This window comes from Platalea leucorodia, assembly GCF_965183815.1.
Source record: "Platalea leucorodia genome assembly, chromosome: 21".
NCBI classification, from domain to species: domain Eukaryota; kingdom Metazoa; phylum Chordata; class Aves; order Pelecaniformes; family Threskiornithidae; genus Platalea; species Platalea leucorodia.
Window position 1 is genome coordinate 6143706 of NC_138843.1, and position 19015 is coordinate 6162720.

General features: G+C 52.4%; 1 protein-coding gene across 5 annotated transcripts in view; it reads right to left on the reverse strand.

Moving 5' to 3' along the window:
* Nucleotides 1-243: 243 nt before the first annotated feature.
* PIP5K1C (phosphatidylinositol-4-phosphate 5-kinase type 1 gamma) overlaps nucleotides 244-19015 on the reverse strand; it is a 50317-nt gene continuing 31545 nt past the window's right edge. Inside the window, exons 7-17 of one of the 5 annotated variants that reach the window (XM_082331478.1) lie at nucleotides 17538-17837; nucleotides 16810-17015; nucleotides 15535-15618; nucleotides 14958-15006; nucleotides 13863-13947; nucleotides 13438-13599; nucleotides 12311-12452; nucleotides 11984-12016; nucleotides 9424-9528; nucleotides 9017-9149; nucleotides 244-4319 (exon numbers count right to left, since the gene is read on the reverse strand). In XM_082331478.1, the coding sequence (XP_082187604.1) occupies nucleotides 4317-4319; nucleotides 9017-9149; nucleotides 9424-9528; nucleotides 11984-12016; nucleotides 12311-12452; nucleotides 13438-13599; nucleotides 13863-13947; nucleotides 14958-15006; nucleotides 15535-15618; nucleotides 16810-17015; nucleotides 17538-17837 (1302 nt within the window). In that variant the 3' untranslated portion in view covers nucleotides 244-4316. The other 4 variants (XM_082331479.1, XM_082331475.1, XM_082331476.1 and 1 more) reach the window with 4 other exon arrangements.

Consider the following 19015-nt stretch of genomic DNA (forward strand, 5'->3'; position numbering starts at 1 on the left):
GCAGGATGGAGGAGGCAGAGCCGTCCGGAGTGAGCACAGCACAGACTACAGAATGCTTTATCACAGAGCCGAGGACAGATAGCATCAATTTACAGTTCTCTGGAAAAAAAGGTCCCCCCGAAGAGGGAGGGGGGAAAAAACCCTCAAAACAACCAAGAAAAAGAAAAAAAGCGCTCCTGACTTAACCCCCCCCCCCCCCCCCCAAAAGAAAAGAAGAGAAACATGACAACACCCACGGGTTGGCATCACATTTGGGCCGCCAGCCCCCCGCGCCCCCCTACTTACATACATTCGTTACATGGTGCACGCACAGAGCGGACACGGAAAATGGGAATATGAACATCCAATAGAACATCCTTGGGTCTAATGTAGACATCAACAGAAAGAAAAATCAGACATGATCCGGTACGCCTGAGCCGTGGCTTTCGCCTTCTCCTTTTCAGAAAGAGCTGGAGCAGGACATGGCTGGGAACGAGAGGAGGGGGAACGCCGGGCCAGGCCGTGCTTCGGGAGCCCAGTGAGGACCCGGGGCGATGGAGCCCATGCAAACGCTGCTGTGCCTGTGCCAGCCCTGTCCTGAGACCTTCGAGCGCTCCGGCTTTGCTAAAAAACTTCCCAAACTGCGATTTGGGCACTCGTGGCCGAGCCTCCCTCCACCGGCTCCTTGGTTTGCCCCACACCTCTGCCCTACGCCTGCCTGCAAAGGGCAGAGCCTTTCCAGGAGCTTGACGGCAGGCATAGAGAGAGAGACGCCAGTTTTCTCTCACCAAATCCATCCCTGGCAGGCAGCAGCCACCTGCAGTTTGGCAAGAGCCCGAGCCGAAAGCTCACCGGCGGCCTCAGCACCAGGCAATGCGCAGGGCATGTCGGCAGAGCTGAGGGTCCCAGCTGGGACGATGGGGATGAAGGAGAGCGGTGGCAAACAGAGCTATGCGGGAACCGGCCGTCTGGCAGGGCTGCTCTGCTCAAATCTGGGAAGATCAGAAGAAACACGGTGCCTCTTTTTAACGATGGAGAGAGCAGGGGGGTTACAGCAGGGACAGCACCCGCCAGCGAGCTGCTGGGTCACCAGAGAGCCCTGACAGAGAAAACAGAGGCAACTCGGGTCCCGGATGAGCTGGAAGGACAGCTGGAGGGACATTCGGACCAAGGACGGGTTCTCTTCCCCAAAAAAGGGCTGATGCTCTTTCCTGTGGGCAAGACCTCGTCCTGCCCCCCTCCGACTCCGCACGTCCGGCAAAGGCGGCAGTGACAGCGCTTGGGAAGTGCTCCAGAGCTCCCCGACGCTCTCGCGCTGCAGCGCAGTGCAGAGGCGGGCTAAGAGCGAACGTTAAACTCCAAGGTCCTTTCAGCCCCCACGGGAAGCGGAGGCTGAGCGGTTCTCCAGCGCCCAGCTAACTGGACAGCGGGTGACACGGCAGGGAGCGTGCGAGAGCCTGGAAAGGGGCCGTTTCCATTTCAGATCAGCACCTCGCCAAAGGTTCCTCCTGTCCCCTCACGTTGACAAAGCTGCTCTAAGCCCTTTGCACGTCGTCTCGCAGGACCAACCCTCCCTGTCCAGACCCGCTCGCGCCAAAGGGCTCAGCACTACAGAACTGCACAAGGATTGTCTCAAAAAGCCCGACTGCTTGAGGAAAGACGATGCTTGGAATGAACATGCTGCAAAAGGTCTGGGTTTCCCCCCATCTCTTGGGACCAAGCGCAGCTCCAGCTTGCAAAGTTCATTCACGGAGATTCTCCAGGAAGGTGGGGCTCAGATGCTCCCTGCACAGAGGCTAAGCAGCTTTAGACACCCCCAAAAGGAGGAGAAGGAATAAAGTCTCCATCAATGATGCTTAAACCATCTTAAACAAGATGCTCGATTTCAGTTGGCTGGAAAGTCCCGACGAGGCTAAACCCCCCAGCCCACGGACGAGGTGGTCCTGAGCCCGACCCCCCGAGCCCCCCCCCAGAGCTACGTTCCTCCAGCGCAGCACCCAAGAGCAACATCTGAAGACGCAGAAGGGACGTGCCTCCCTCTGGCCTCTCTACACATGGCATCCCGCTTCTGGAGGAGAAAAACAAAGGCTGAATTTTTAGCATTTTGAAGCCTCTTGCTTTCAGCCCAGAGGCAGGTTAGTCCGTAGGGATGGCATTCCTCCCGTCTGCCCTCCGCCAAACCGCCGAGCCCCCCGTAGCACCCCTGCGGAGCCCGGGCGGGACTGGCACAAGCAGATGGGGTGGGTTAGGAGCCGTTTCCCAGCCTACTGCAGGGGCGGTCATGGAGCAATGCTACCAGCTGGGCAAATGAGCTGACAAGGGAAGAGTTTCTTGAAAGACTTTTGATAGATTTTTTGGTAAATACATGGATACATCTGATGGCAGCAGCTTGCAAGATCCCCAGCCTGTGCTCTCGAGAGAAGCACACCTTACAGCCTTCAGCATCTGCGGGCAAGGCGAAGTCTGGGTCCTGTACTTGTAGGCAAGAAAACGTCAATTCATGAGGATCCTCACCAAGTTCAGCACATTGCAGAGGTAACCAGCCCAGTTACCTTCTGGGACCTGGATTAACCCGGCCCGAGTGCTGCTGTGAAGACAGACTGGGGGGGACTGAGCCCCAAGAGAAGGGTCCCGCTTCCCTACAAGGAATCCCAAGGACAGCCTGAAGATTGTAATTAGAATAAAGAGATTTGAACCCTCTTTCTCAAGTGAGGCTCATAAAGCCCGTGAATAAGACCTGGCTCCCTCTGGTCTAAAGGATTTCCTTTCTTCTCTCTGGGAGATGAGGATGGGATTGCTGGGGTTCAGGACAATGCCATGGTGTGGGTCCTGCTGACAGATGGATGAGCCTAGTCTGAACACTACCCCGCGACACCAAATCCTCTCGCCTAAAGCCTGCAGCCCTCAAAAAGCAAACTCAGACATCCGAAGCAGCGATTTCCAATCGTGGATGTTACCACAGGCAACATCCCAGTCACCCAGCTTTTTGTCCAACAGAGTCCGTGAGCACAACACCGCCTGGCACAATTCGGTGGCAGAGCCAGGCTTCTGTTTCTGCCTCCAGTGTGTGCGGACGTGCACGTGCCTCCCTGACTGCCCTGAGGTATGGAGGATACGTGTGAACCCAATGTTCGTGACCCCCGAGGACCGGGCGGTCGGATACACCCATGAGCATGCGAGGTGCTAAGTGGCTCCAGTAGGATGCAGTGTCCGGACAAGCCACACCTGGGGCCGGGCAGACCGGGGAACTCGCACTCCAGCGCGGCTGGTCCCTGGAGGTGCACAGTTCTCATCTGTCCGTGCCCGTGTGTCCGGAGCAGGTGGCGGTGCGGCAGCCGGTAAGACGAAGCGTGGACTCCAAGCACGGAAGGACGGGGTGACGCAGCAGTGCAGCACGTGGTGAAGGCAGAACCCATCGCGATGTCCGGAGGAGAGCAGAGGTGACCACATCACTGTTGCCAGGAATCGTTTGCTTCCCCCGCACAGTGTTACAGATCGAGAAAAGTCACTAGCGATTTTTGAATCCAAGTAAATTGGCATGGCTACTTTGGACTACTGTAACATGGGAGCAATTCTATTCAATGGCCTTTAATACATTGCATTTACATAGCACCTTTCATCCCAGGGTTTAAGTGCTTTAACGGAAGTGGGTACTGTACACCCATTAGCACGGGGGAAACCGAGGCACAGAGTGGTTAAGTGACTTGCCTTAGGTCACTCGGCAAAACCGTGGCAGAGTCTGGACAGCCTTAAACCTCCTGACTCCATCAGTTGGTTAGACCACGCCGCTGCCTCAAACGAAGCCACTCCGGTCCCTGCCCTCCCCAGCAACGTGCTCCTACCAATTCTCCAGTGAGGTCTCACACTCCTTTCTGATGCACAAATATATGACAACAACAACAAAAAAAAAGTGCAGTAAACTAAACGTTTAAAAAAAGCACATTTGTGCTGTCTCTGTGCAAAGATAAAAGAAATAAATACATGATTAAAAAATTAAAAAGGTTCACAGTATCACACATGGATAGGTAGCTACGGTAGTGCACGTCTGGAAAACACTGTGTTACTACCCAGGATTCTCTACACCCAGCTGGATGTCTCCGTTGGGAGCTGCGGGTGAGTGGGTGGTTTCTTTGCTGCCCACGTCTGGGATAAGTAGAAATACACGGTTATAGTTTTGCTCCGTTCTGAAATGCAGTGCCCGGGATCCTGCAGTGCAGCAATACTGGTGTCAGCAAGCTCTTCCCCATCCCACTGGAACGGCTGCATCAACGAAAAGGGAACACATCGACCTGCAGAGGGAATCGCTGCTCTCTGGGGCTTCTGTGTCTGCATAGAGATTACTGCAAGAGGCAGAGAAAAGAGAGTCAACACCCAAGCAGCCCCGCCGCGTTCAGCATGGTCTGAGCCCAGCCAACTCCCCGGAATCAAGCCGAGTGTGAAGAGAGAAGGCTGTTTGTTACGCGTCCTCCAGTAACGACACCACGACCGGAGAACTTCAGCTCCCCAAAGCTTTCACTGCACCAAACGATTCGGAACAAGCCACAACCCTTGCTGAGCAGACCGGGTCTCTGCCAGCGCAGGAGATCTCGCCTGCTGCCACAGAGCTGATCCGAGATGCAGCAGGGCTCTGCCGCAGCCATGCAAGAGCCCCATGCTGTGCAGAGGCCACAGCGGCTCCCTCTGCAAGCCGACCTTGCGGGGGGAGCGCAAGCTCCGACCTCAACCCACCGGGCACCCGGCACACGTTTCTCGTACACTTACTGTATCGCTCTCCTCATCGGAGACAGAGTGGAGTTGAGCGCTATAGTGGAGCGGGGAGTAAACCCAACTCCTCTCGTCTGTCGGCTGCCAGAGTGGCCAGAGACGGCGGGGAGAATGCAAGGAGAGCAGCAGCAGAGCGGGGAGCGAAGGAGAGAAGAGGAAAAAATAAAAGGAGAAAATAAAAAGAGTAGGAAACAATACAGTAAGAACAGCTGTCCACCTGGAGGGAGAGAACTGAGCTCAGTGCCAGCTCTCCGCAGGGGAGCCTTCCTCATCCTCAGTACATACCTGCTCCCTACCAGCTGGGACACGGGACAGCCCGCCAGCGGCTGCCGCTGGACCCTGCTCCAGCTGCAAGTGAGAACGGCACAACCTCTCCTCTTGCAGGGACAGATTTTGAGAGCTTTTGAGATGCCAGGGAAACCTCAGCTCCCTGCCATAGCATCACCCTGGCTCCAGAGAAACTGAGAATCGTGGGAAGTGACTTACCTAAGGGCAGTGACAGAGCTCTCGGTTCCTGCTACGCACTCCCAGCTCTCAACCCCCGTTTCCTGAGCCCTCTGCATGCTACAGGCTGGGATCTCTGGTGGCCAGGAGGGCTTTTACAGTGAAACCTGACCTGGTTTGCTGTGCCTTCCCCCTTCCCTGCAGGCCAAGCAAGGCAGCAGATGGCTGGGTTAGACCATGGTGGATGGTGGCCACAGAAAGGGAAACAGTTATCGCTGAGAGTCTTGGAGACAGTGGGGTGATGGGAACAAGTACAACAAAAAGGAGGCAAAACACAACTGGATCTTGGAAAGAACGAGGGGGAAGGGGACGCGCGTCAAGGGAGCCGGTTATCACAGCACTGCGCATCGGCGTGACAGAACAGCTTCTGCTGCCGACACAGCACAGAGAAGCCCAGGCAGATTCAAGGGCTGGTGTCTGCTTCCAGTGTTCCCAGGGGGGACCCACTTCCACTGCAAACGGGCTCTTTTGGCTCCAGAGGTGCTCCCAGAGAGAGGAAACTGCCCCCTTTGACTCAGGCCGGGGTTTGCAAAGGAAGAGAAATGGAACTGGGTACTTGGAAGAAGCCTGGGGGGTTCCCAGCCCCAGAACCAAGTGTAACAGTCTACGATGTACGAGAAACTACAAGAAGCCAGAGGAGCTTTGAAGCACTGGGCTCCACATGCTGAACCCCATCAATAATTGCAGCTACCTTAGCAGAGACCGCTGGGAGGAAGGAAGGAAGAGAAACCCTTGCCTGGAGCTTCTTACAGGGCTCCGCTGGAGGCGCAGCAAAGCTCAACACTGCAAAAAGCCTGCCCCACATCCTGTTTTTCATCCATCCTGACTGAACCGCACGCTCCAGCCAGCCTCTTTCAGAGCCTTTTAGGAGCTCAGAGGCATGCAGGGAGCTGCAAACCCAGCGGGGAGATAAAGGAGCATCCGGTGCGTGGGCTTAACCCTCCCGGTGCTGGGGCAGCCAAACCCAGGCGAGGGGGCAGGAGGAGCTGCTGGGAGGGGTTGCCCGGTTGCCCACGTAGGTGCAGCACTTTCCTCGTGCCATCAGCCAAGCACGTTACTGCCCCTGCTTCCCCACGCACCCTGCCCGATGCCCTCTCCACTGCTCCCCTGCCTGGTACCAACGAGGCAGGTGCTGGGAGGACCACGCTATGCAAATGCTTGTGCCAGGGCTCTGACAGCACTGCCGTTACCCTCCGAGGACAGCAGCTCTCCCAAAGCTCAAGCTACTAATATATAATAAATAATATTATAATTATATATATAACTACTAATATATACTAAATACTAAAACCCAGGGCAGTCTGAGCTCTGGATTCAGCCCCTAAATGCTCAACTGCCTCCCTGCATCGTTCAGAAAGGAAGGGAAAACCCTCACCGCCACAGAAAACCTGCAGTGAGGAGGCAGCGCATCGGTGATGTTGAGAAGGGCTGGAGAGCAGAAACCATACCTAACCCAGCAACTCCTAACTCATTTGGCTTTATGAGCTACTCACCATCCCGGCCACCAGAAAGATGACCAGCCCCAAGCCTAAAAGGTTGTATTTGCAACTGGATTTTTAGCAGCTTCGAAACATCTTCATGGTCTCTTTAGAACCCTGTCTGGCTTCCTGGGCCAAGGGAGCCGAGCCCAACATTACCTACAAAGGCTCAGGTGCCTCTCTGGCCAGGTCTGGTGCTTGCAAGTTTGTCCAAGGGCTGGGTGACACTGCAGCCCATCCCACGGCAGGAGCTGTGTCACCAGCCTGCCGAAAAGCAGGGCAGAGCACGTGCTTCTGCAAGATCCTACAGGGACATCTATTTGTGTGATTTCAATACGCTTCCCCGGTTTCTGCTGGCCTGGCTTCTAATGGCCACACAATACAGAGCCACAGCATCCAAGGGAAATGGAGTGCTGGCCCCAGTGTTTCAAAGCTGCGGCTCTGCTCCCCTACGCGCTAGCATGTTCACTTACAATCCCAGAGGAAAGCGAGGTGGTTCGGAGTCTGCGCTGGTGGGGAGAGTAAATCCAGTACCTCCCATCTGTGAACTGGATGGCCCCAGGGCAAGTGAAATGAGAAAGGAAACAGAGGAAAAAAAGGATGATGTGAAAGAGAGGATGAAAGAGAAAGCAAAAAAACAAGGGGTTGGGCAACTCCAGGCCTGAACGGATCAGCGGGCAGGAAAGCCGTGCGTGGGAAGAGCAGTGCCCATGCCCTGCCACAATCTCTGCACTTTATTCCCCTGTGGGCGAACAGGAGGATAAAGTGCTCTCCTTTCAGGAGCAGACTTCCAAATATCAGATCACAGTCCCCTGGGACTTGACAACTCATCCTCTGCACACAGCATCCCTTCACTGACCATCGCCCCCGGAGCACAGGTCCAAGCCCCGCTGCGCTCTGGTGCAGCCTCACTTGAGCTCCAGCTTAAGTGGTTTTCCAAGGAGAGTGCCCGTGGGAACCCAAATCAGCTTTTCCCTTCATCCCAGCAGTGAGAAACACTCCACAGCACACGACACACATTTAATGCAAAACTCAAGGACTTAGATGAAGTATGAAATGCTGATGAGCAGTCAGTCACGCTCTCTGTGAGCACACGCTGCACACAGATGGTTTCCTCCGGATAGAGAGGTGCCCCTCAAGCTGGGGGGATTCCATATGCGCAAGGACAGGGAGGAAGAGGAGCTGACCGTTGCCAGAAGACACTTGCCGGTGGAGCAGGCGGTTTCTGCAGGCAGCTTGCACGCAGCTGCCATCCACAGGCAAAGAAAGAGCAGCCAGTGTTAGAGGGAGCTGTTTGCATTTTGAACAGCATGCATAAAAACCCAAACAGACAAGCTTTTAAAATGGAGCTGATTCCTTCCACAGCTCCCACAAGCCTCGGAATGACTCGGCAACGAGTGAGCAGCTCTGCAGCAGAGTCACGCAAGCACAGGGAAAGGCAAACGTTGCCATTTTTAGGTTAGCCTGAAGGAGCTCATCACAAGGGCTCAGCTCATCTCCATCGCCACATAACCCACAGCAACGAGTCGGAGCAGGGAGGAGCTGGGCACATCTTTTAATGAGAAAATTCCAGTGCCCAGGCATGGGGGAGAGCTCTCACGGGTCAGACCCTCGGCTCTGCTCTGGGAATCCACGGGGCAGGTACATGTTGCTAAAAACTCTTCTCTGGTCTGCAGAAGCTGCTCAGACATTGCGAGAGCTGACTGAGGAACACAGCGCCCGGCTCCACGGCACTCCGCTGCCAACCAGCAACCACCTCACTTACTCCCTGTCTCAGCGCTAGATTTTCACTGCATCACCTAATGCATCTGCCTGCAGGGAAAGGAAAAGCCAGAGTTCACCAGAGCCCAAGGTCAGCCCCACTGCAACCACCTCCCCCCTTCTGGCTCTAGGCCACTGCGGCACGTTTGTGGTCACGAAAGCAGCCGGGCTCTCTGGCTGAGGAAGGAAGAGCCTCTCAGTTGCACCTACATTCACCTTGGCTCGTCCCGGAGTGAACACGCTGGCCTAGATAAGCCCTTCAGCCTGGAAGTACAGCAGCACACCTACAGCTACATCCACAGCGGCAGTGCCACCCATTTTAGCACCACTAAATGCTGTTTTGAGTTCTCCAAGGGTTAATCCAGTTCCCTGCACTCAAAAACCCATCCAGCGTTAAGATCTAAGCTCAACGCAAAGACCGCATGGGGAAGACACTGCCCTGCACCCGACTGCCTGAAACCGAGACTTTACAGCCTCGTCCAACCTTTCCCATCACACCCCTCCCGGGCCAGGCGGAGAAGGTATCTTACAAAGTATATGTCTGTGACTGGCACGTCATCTTCATCCGAGGCCTGGCTGGCTGGTTCGGAGGCCTGGCTGGCTGTCTCCACCTCTATCGTAGCTGTGGACGTTACAATGGCACAGGCTGAAGAAGCCGCCTCTCTGGAGTGGGGGAGAAACGAGAGTCTAGTCACTGCGATCAGAAAAGGAGCAAGCAAGAGTGTATGATTTGTTACAGAGGAGCTGAAGATGCTCCGCTGTCACATCCAGAAAGATCAGGTCAGGGCAGAAGTAACAGCGCTCAGCTTCACTGAACTGTCCCTCTCTGTCCAGGAAAGCTGGTGCCCTGCAAAGTCAGCCTCCAGCACAAGCTGCCACAGACGAAATGACACCGGGTAGAGCTCTGCAAAGCTGCCCAACGTTCCAAAACACTCACTCTTTGTCATCTTCTTCAGGAGGTACAATCTCAACGTCACACTTGGGCTCCAGCTCAACACTGATCTGCTGAAGCTCCTCTTCAACCCGCACCTCCTCGTGTGACCTGGAAACCAAAGAGAGACAGGCCCAAAGGCTCAGTTGGGCAGTAGTTATGCACAGTCCTCAATTTTAGGTCAGCCTGAATCAGTCCCGAGTCAGCCCAGCCTCTTGCACCACAGCCTCCCCCAGGAGCGAGCTGTGCTGGTCTGCCCCAGCGTGCGGCTGCCTGCTGCCAGCCACTCGCGGCACCGAGCTCCCGGCACAGTCCGAGCTGTTGATTTTGGCTCAGAGGGAGCCGTCAGACCTCCCAGGATCAAGGATTTGGATAACCAAAACTCCCAGGCAAGAGAGTCAGTCCTGTCAGATTGCAGTGCTCAGGACTAACAAGGTGGGAAAAGAGGACAAGAGAAAAGGGATCAATTGGCCAGTGCTGCAGAAAAGATGGGCGGTGTTAAATGGAGTAGGGGAGGGAAGAGGAGAATTGGCCTCCAGGGAAAACCTGTGTCCAGAGTTAGCCCGGTGTTATCTATCAACCACACAAGGGCCAAAGCCTCCGACCTCTTCCGAGACTCCCAGCGCACCAAAGCTTCTCAAGCGTGCTCCAGGGTTAACATCAGATTTATCTCAGGAGCTGTTTGTGATGGTCTTCAATTTAATACCTCACGCTATTAAAGTAATTGCTTGTGCTAGCGGGGCTGGCTCCGGAGTCCTCATAGGAAGGAGGAGCAGGCGCTGGCCAAGCCAGGGGCACAGTCTCGGGGAAGGGACGAGCTCCGGGTCCATCGGCTGCACCGTCCTTGCCCCTGGCTGGAGCCGGAGCCAGCAGGCGGCACTCCTGTCCAGCTCGGTGCCAGGGAACTCGCTCCTCAATTCCTCACAGGGGTGGATCTCAAAAACCCCAAGGGAATTCCCCAGCAGACGAGAATAATCAGAGGTGTGACACGTTCTTGAGCAAGTTGGATAAAGTCTTTTTCATTTCAGCTCAGGAATGTAAATTCACGCTTTAATAACTTTGTTCTTGCACTGGCTTTCACCAGGGGATCACAGAGCGCTCTACAAATACAGAGGTCCCTGCTGCCCTAGCAAGGGCACGCTGAGACACCAGCACCACAAAAGGAGAAACTAGGCAAAACATAGCAAAGGTGGCCACACTTGTGTGGGGTGGTTGTAGCTGTGGCAAATCTGTGACAGACAGATCTACTTCTGACCAAGATGCTAAGCTCCCTGCATGGTCCAGGGACCGCCACTTCGATTCACCTGACCTAGTTTTGGATCAGCAGTCACATCCTACAGCAACTCACTCCATGAGGTCCCAAGGGAGCTCGGAGTAACTCAGATGAAGTCACTGCATTTTGCCAAACGGGTCCCACCATCGGTGCCTGAGTTTGTCTCCAATTTTCAGCAATTTCAGACAATGGATTCTGCAGGAGGCGAGGTGCTTCGCAGGCCCCTGACACTTCAACAGGCGCTGCAGAACGACACCAAGCAGGCCCTCTCCTTCCAGTGACAGGAATTTATCAAGATTCAGCGACATGCAGCATCCAGAGGTATTTTCGCTAAGAAATACCACAGAAAGGGATTGTTTCACAGTGTATGTGGTCTGAAGCTCAGCAAATCACTAAAAACTAGGAATGAGGGGAGATGTCTGTAAGATGGTACAAACTCATCTTCCGAAGGTGCTTTCCTCTGAAGCACCAAACACTGACTGCAGGCAGAGAGGACGTCAGCCTGTCCGGCAGCTGCTCTGGCTATCGCGTATCGCAAGACTGAGTCTCTGATGTGCATTTCAAAGTCTGTGCCTGCAACGCTTACAAGATGTCCCGGAAAGCTAGGGCAGAGTCAGCAGCAAACACAGGGTCCTCATGCAGATCTCGCTGACACAGGCAATGGGGTCATTTTTACTGGTGCAAAAATATGCAAGATAATTATACGATATGAGCCTCTAAATCCAGACATCCCTATGCAGTAGGGGATTTTTGTCCTACCTTGACCTTGGCTCTGAGCCACCTATCACTGCAGGAAGGAAAAAAAACCTCAAAGTACCAGAGTTTCTGAGAACGCTGGAAGCTACTTCTCGAGGGACTAAAGGGTGCTCAGCGCCTCAGAAAGCCAAAGCCCTTTCCCATACTCATCCCCACCGCACCCAGGCAGCAGGCAGAGGCACAGAAGAGGAATGTTCCTGCTGTTAAGGCTCGCTTACCCAGAGGGGGACATAAATGACCTTCCTTCATTCTGGTGCTGGTAAATTTGGACAACTCGGTTGTCCCCTTTCCCATCAAATAACAGGGGTAATATTTAAGGTTCCTTGCAAAGCGCTGAGAGATCTGCTTATAAGGCAAATTCTGCTTAAGAAATGGGGATCAATTGATTGCAGGAAGCAGCTCATCATCCTGCAGAGAACCATGCCAAAATCTTAGGGCTGCCGAGATTCACATTCAGCCCTCCAGGAGACCTTTGCACAGGGACAAACTTGAGGTCTCTGTGCAGCCGTGCAAGAAGAGACAAGACACTTTTCTCACCTGCCATCCTGCCCTGAGGAGTGTGTGCGCCTCCTGCAGAAAGAAACCAAAACAATAGCGTTTGAGGAGCGATTTCAGACAGAAATCCTACACTGCCCCCAAATCTAACTCCCCACCCCATGAGGGAGATGTTCTACTTAACAGCTGACACTTCTCCCAGCAATAATTAATCCCATCAAAGCTGTATCTACTTGCTCCCAGGAGAGATTTAATTAAAATCGGTCATTAGCATTCCAGAGCATAGGGCGGCCTGCCGAGATCTGCAGCACGAAGAGGAACGGCAGCCACTTGACTCCAGTGGGAGCAGGGGACGAGTGCTGTCCTCACCTGTACCTGGGCTGCTCAGAGGTCTCCGAAGGGGATCGCTCAGGAACAGAGAGAGATGTTGAAGATAGTGTTGTGGCTATGGAGGCTGTGGTAGCTTCTTCAAAGGAAGGAGGTGTGCAGGGTAGCAGGTCTGGCCTGCCTGCTGGCCCGGAGTGGAGGGCAGGAGAGAGACGCAGGAAGAAAAAGATGAGTAGGTCAAACACCAACACCTTACCTAGGCCAGCCCTGCGTGAGGCTGTTCCACCATCAACCTGCACACTCTCACTGGGACTGGTCAATTAAAACCACAAACAGGCAAGAAGTTTAGCCGGGGTCAGGAACACAACAGCCCCTCCCAAGGCATCCTCTAGAGAGAGCCAGTAAGCATCATTTCCAGCATGACAGACAGACGCTACAGGAAACGTAGTGCCAATGAAGACATCTCACCGGTAAGCAAAGCTGGATTAAAGGCTTGGGTAGCCAGAGATAAATATCCAAGTGAATTAAGAGATGAATCGAGTGCTCGCTGCTTTGCACGGATAGAAATCTAACACCTAGGCACTCGAGGAGCCTGTCCTTCACCACTCATCTGTAAATCCAGCCCAGATGGAAGTGATGAAAAGGCAGCACAGAACCAGGCCATTTGTCTTTCTTTCAATGACAAGATCTTGCCCCTTATAACTGTCCAAACACTGTCAGAGTCCTGCAATTCCCAGTCTCTCCCCTCCTTTTTTTTTTTTTTTTAAAAGGGTGAAAAATTCAACTTTCTGATCGCTTTTGGGCTACGACTGCTCGTGCCAGTTGGCAGCGGCTGCCTTGCAGCAGTGACGCAAGCGACCATTTTTACTGCAGAACCATACAGTGCTGCAAAGAAGGGATTCGGTCGTCTTTGATGCGGAGGCATTGCTTTCCCAATCAACTAACTGCTGGTGCTGTGACAAAACCATATACTCTTACCTTCTCCCTTGGCCTGGCTAAGATTAGCACCTGCAAAGCACAGCAAGACATGCAATGAAGAGCTATCCATCAAGGAAGACACGTGGTTGGTGCACAGTGGGCAACTTGACGAGAACAGGGGAGGATCCTAAGGAACTGCTAGGAAAGAGAGGGTAATCACACAGCCATCAGCCACCAAACGAGACCATTACCTTCATCGTCAAGTGTGGGGTAACTCCTGGCCGCACGAAGATCGTACTGTGTTTCGTCCTTTTCAGAGGGAAGCTGGCTAGCTGAAAATGCAGCTGTTGGACCAGCCGTCTTGACAGCTAGCAAGGCACTACGCCCTTTCTTCGAGGGAGACGACTTCAGAGCTGGGTGAGAAGAGTGAAAGAGAAGATGAAATTACCACCACCAACTACTGTCCCACCAAAGGCACTCGTCCCTTCATAGGGAGAGGCCCTACGAAGTTGTGACAACCCGAGGGCTTTGCAGTTCCCCAGCTTTGCTCTATATTACGATGGAAAAGCCTGCTCAGACTCCGGCCCAGAAACTCTCCACGTGGACTGAAGCAGCAAGACTGAGATAAGGCTCGCCTCACATCACGAGGGCAACAGCTCTTGGACTAGGTACTTACAGGAATTCTTTCGAAACACCGTGTTGGTCATGAATTTGAAGAATCTCTCTGCGTAAAAGCTGGGTCTGTGTACTGACACCGTGTCCTACAAAGGCAAGAAGCAATTGTTTAATTTTAAAATTATCCCTCAAGGCAGAATTTCTATAACAACCAATGCAGTCTTTTTTACTCCAACATTTAGCACTGATAGAGCCTTAAAATGGAAAGGCTTAACTGAAATGATCTGATTAATGCTATAAATAAGCCTGAAGCAGTGCCTTTGATTTGATTGCATTTGATTATATTCTTGCTGTAATTTTATAATGGATTTTGGTGATTTTATTCCTTTGTAGACTTCCTGGATTTTTCAAATATTGGCCTGATTACACACATGAAATTTCTTCTGGCTTTGCTAGCTGACATTCAAAGCACACCTGGATACCTTTGCATACAACATGGAGACCAAAATTCAACCAAGGGTCTCCAATACATTTCAAATGTTTTGCACTTTTTGTTTAAAACAGTAAAACTGAATCTGTCTCTGCTTCTGATGTTCGACCGTGCTACTGCGACTTGGCATCTACGCATTTCCTTTGCCTTATTATTTAAGGGAAGCTAGGATACGCAATGCTGAAAAACAGTTTCCACATCCAAGGTTGCTCTTTCGTAAACACGCACCTGGCTGCTGCAAGAGACCAGACAGCAGGGAAACACTGAAAGGGATTTATTAACAGATAGCTTACTGAAGTGGAAACAAAATCACCAAAGAGAGCAAACGCAGGGCTCCTCGACACACGAATGCACGCGCTTTGTGCGTACAGCTCCTGGCATCACGGGGAGGAGGAAAATGACAGATGGGAGCAGAGGAGGAAAGCTGGTAGCACGACAGCTAAACATGCGAGGAGGTGGAGTGAGCAAGAAAACCTGATTGGGAATAAGTGGCACTACACCGCTGTGGAGGCATAAGAGGCAAGAACTATTCCTTTCATCAGCTTCAACTGTGCCAGTTCAGGCACTATAAATAGCAAGGTAATCGGCACCAACTCGCATAAACGAAGCCACGGCAGGTAATCCTGCCGAGGCCTGGACAATTCCTGCCTCTGCACAGGCACTCACCCCGTCATGCACAAGGGCCTTCCAGGTATGTTCTAGCTTCTTGATGAACCTAATTCCAGGGGAGAAGTAGAGAGAAAAAGAACGAGAGATTCAGGCACGTACTCTAGATCTAAGCCACCTTTCATAGCCCACACAGGGGAGATCACTGAGCTGCTAATGATTCCTCCGTCATCCGGAGCGTAGCTTTCCTCCAGCCAAGAGAGGTCGGCTGAGCACGCCGGCATCTCTGCAGTCAGGTCAGGACTGCCTGGGAACCCTACAGGGAAGGAGGAGCTGGGCTGGAAGAGACGCAGAAAATCAGCTTCCATCCCTGGAGATACGCTACCCATCCTAGGCACGGAGATGGGAAACTTCTTTATGAGCAACTCATTACATCTTAGAAAAATGGCTCTGTGTCACCAGCTGTTCTAAGGACAGGATAAAAATCCACAGCCCCCGACACACATCGACAGACGGCTTCAGGCAGCCTGCCTACTCATTATCAAACTCCTCAGGAGAGGAAAATCTTCCTGCTTTCATTCAGTATTAAAATAGAAGTTAACACACTTAAAGGACAGACAACTGCAAAGTTACCCACCTGTATGATTGAAGGATATCTATTATTCCTACGTGTAGCAGGAGACGCTCTCCTTTGCCATTCACTGCTGGGATTCCTCCCATCCTGCAGGCAAAACAAAACCTCAGCGAGTGCAGCCTCAAAAAGAGCAGCTGAAATACCCCCGAGACCTGCGGGAGGGTGGACGGCGGCCCTGAAAAGAGGGCTCTGATGCGGTGGGCAGACACAACCCAAAACCTGCGAAGTCACTTTGTGCACAACCCTGGGAAGTCACCTACTGACCCAGCGCATCTCGCGCAGTGTCCCCGGGGTTACTGCCCGCCTGGATCGCCAAACACCAGCTATCAGGACAGGACCTGGGTTGTGTGGCAACAGCTCTGCCTGGGCCAGAAAGCACCACACCATTTTTTCTTGGCTACAGGACATTTTATTCCGGGGATCAGATTATTTATCAGGTCAGCGTGAGCTGTCTGTCTATTAGGGCAGCAAACCTTTAAGGACGAGGGTATTTCCACTCCCATCCACACTAATATCAGTCCTGCCAAAGGTGCAGCAGCCACTAGCACCAGCACACAACAAAAGCATGCAGGGATCAGGCAGGCCCCCGCCATTAATGATGCTACTTGAAAGAATGGAAACACCAAAGTATCAACCCAGCTCCACCGTGACTGATCCTCCATCACAACTGGAGCAGCTCGTTTCAGACAGCAACAAACAGCAAACTCCACCATTTGTTAGCAAGCTTGGTCTGCAGAGCCAGCGAGACAGTCGCGGGAGCCACAGATCGGGCACAGCGCAGGACAGGTTTTGGGCAACCCCCTCCAACCCACAGCTCCACCAGTTACTCCAGCACTTGGCTACGTTGCTGTTTGCTAAGCGCACTGGGACGGCCTCAGGGTACTGTCAGCGATTCCAAAGATGGAGCGATGGGGAACAAACCCCAAGCTCCTAGGAACAGGCTGATCTCTACTTCCACTCCAGTACCTGGGTGCTGAGCTAGAACTGAGCTAATTTCTCCTCCCCAGAGCACGGGTGGATGTTTAGAGGCTGTTACAGGAGCTGACAACCTACAGACTGGCCTAAGAAGAGAGATCGCTGTGAGGCTGGAGTCTTACAGAAATATTTCCCACCCCAGCCTCCCCCTTTCACACCACACTGCTTTACTGGCACCAGTACCATAACCCCCAGGATTAATGCTCGCTCTAACAACTCATATGGGCCTCAGTTTGGGATTTACTACTCCAGCCTCCACCTCCACCCCTCCCAGCAGCGCAGGAGAACCAGGTTTTCACCTACGTGTCGTCTGTGTCTATGGACTCCCCCCGGGCAGCCCCACCCTGGATGGACTCCATGGCCGTGGAGTAAAGTGCCTTCTGCCCCACGGGCCGCTTCTCATCCGACGTGCTGTGGGCTCCCTCAGACTGTCGCTCCCGTTCTTGCTGGTCTATGTTATGAACCCCAAGCAGGAGGCTGTAGTCCATGATTTTAAAACTTTCCAACACCTACAGGTTAGTATCGAGTTTAAGAACAAAGACAAAATATCAGGCCAGCAGCTCAAATACAGCACAGGTCTCAAAGCATGGAACAGCCTGTCCGCATTCCCACTAACAACTCTTTCGCCAGAGCTTGAACATTGCTAAACCAACAGTCATCTCTGGACTTGATCGCATAGTTTGGCCATCCCACAATCAACCCAAAGGGCTGAAGGCTTGCAAATAACACTGTCATACCGTGTATCTGCTGCACACTGTAAAGAAAAAAATGTGTTTAGTCCCAACAGCCCAGCGACAAGTGGAGCAGGCTGCCACGATTTGATGCACCAGGCAAAGGAACGCAGCCTTAGTCCTCAGAGGCTGTCATGAGATCCAACTCCACTACTTTGCTTTCAGGGAAAAGGGCAGTAGAAGGGATTTATCGTGCTTTGGGGTTAACAGATTAGCAAGGTTCTCAATCATTTGCTCTTTCTCATGCTTGAGAGCCACAGAACTTCATTAATCTGCTGCCCAAGCTGCCCTGCTCCTTACCAGACAGTCTCGTTGCAACGTTTTCACCAATGCACTGAAGGTGTCTGCATCCAACATCAGGCCCTCGGGCATGTCTTGGATGAAGTCTAGATCCTTGTACGTAGGGCTGGACTTTTCTTTTTCCTTCTTGGATGCCCGGCGTTTATAGGTCGAGCCTTTTAGGTCAAATTTCAGATGCATTTTCACCACACGAGGCAGAATGTTGTTCATCACAACCACGCGGATGTTTTTGCCCCCCGATTGCACGCAGTACAGTCCATAAAACTTCGGCAGCAGCGTCCGTGGGTTCTGGTTCAGATTCTGCAGCAGGATTGGGGAAAAAAAAGCATGGGGAAAGATCATTTCGGCAGAAGACTCCTGCTGTGTTCAACACAAAGCATGTTAACAGATCTCGGAGCAGTCAGACTAGGGTTTCTTCACCTAGAGATTTTCTGAACTTTACATGAGAGCTTACTGTACATACATGACAAACTCTTGCATTTCAGTGGCTTTAGGACCTGAAAATACCAGTGTGTCTTGTATACAGGGAATGCAAAATGCGATGTACAGCACTCTCTGGGCAAATAACCAAGTCCGGAAATTCCCCTCTTTCCCCATCAACAGCAGCTAAAAAAGGGAAACCAAACTGGAAGATAAATAAACACAATAAGCGGGAACTTCAAGTTAAAAAATAACAGCTATCTTCATCACTTCAGAAGTGTCAGAAATCAAGAGCCGTTCTCTGGCCTAGAATAAACCCGGGACACAGTATTTTTTTAGACAAAACAACATCAATTTTCTCCTCCTTTTGCAGAGTTGCTTTATAAAACACAGTTGGCCAGAGAGCACGGATATCCTGCTCTGCTATCATGTCCTTTTTTTAGGCAGCGGTATTATTAGGAATGACATGACAGGCATGATGTGCTTATTCAGCTTTGGGGAAATTTGGGAAGGAAACAGAACATCTCTGCACGCTACGAAAGAAAGGACAGACTCGACAGATTCTCTGACAGACGGCAGAAGCACGACTGTATTAACATTTCATGCCCCTCCTCATCTCACCTAATGGCACACGAGTGAGCCCTCTGTGAGCACGCTGTTCAACACGGTGCAAGCAGAAAGCAAGAGAAGCAGGCAAGACCGAACGCAAACAGCACTTGCCCAGCTTTAAAGTAATTCAGGATGAAACCGCTCTGCTTCCCTTCCGCTGACTCCTTTGACACCGGATGGGTTTCCCAAGAGCAGCAGCAAGATCGCGTATTAGCACCACAGCAACCCGCAAACACTGGAACGCTACAACAAGTAGCACGTAACTCCGGACCAGACAGGTAAGTTCAGTTTAATTCGTTACACTGATTGCTAGCCAGGACAACAGTGCAACTCCATTCCCATTCAAAACCCTTCACCTGATTTACTACGTACATTGGGGAACAGGCAACACTTTCCAAGAAAGCTGATCCTGTCCAGGAACTTGACTGTCACTTGCAAAAGCAAGCAAC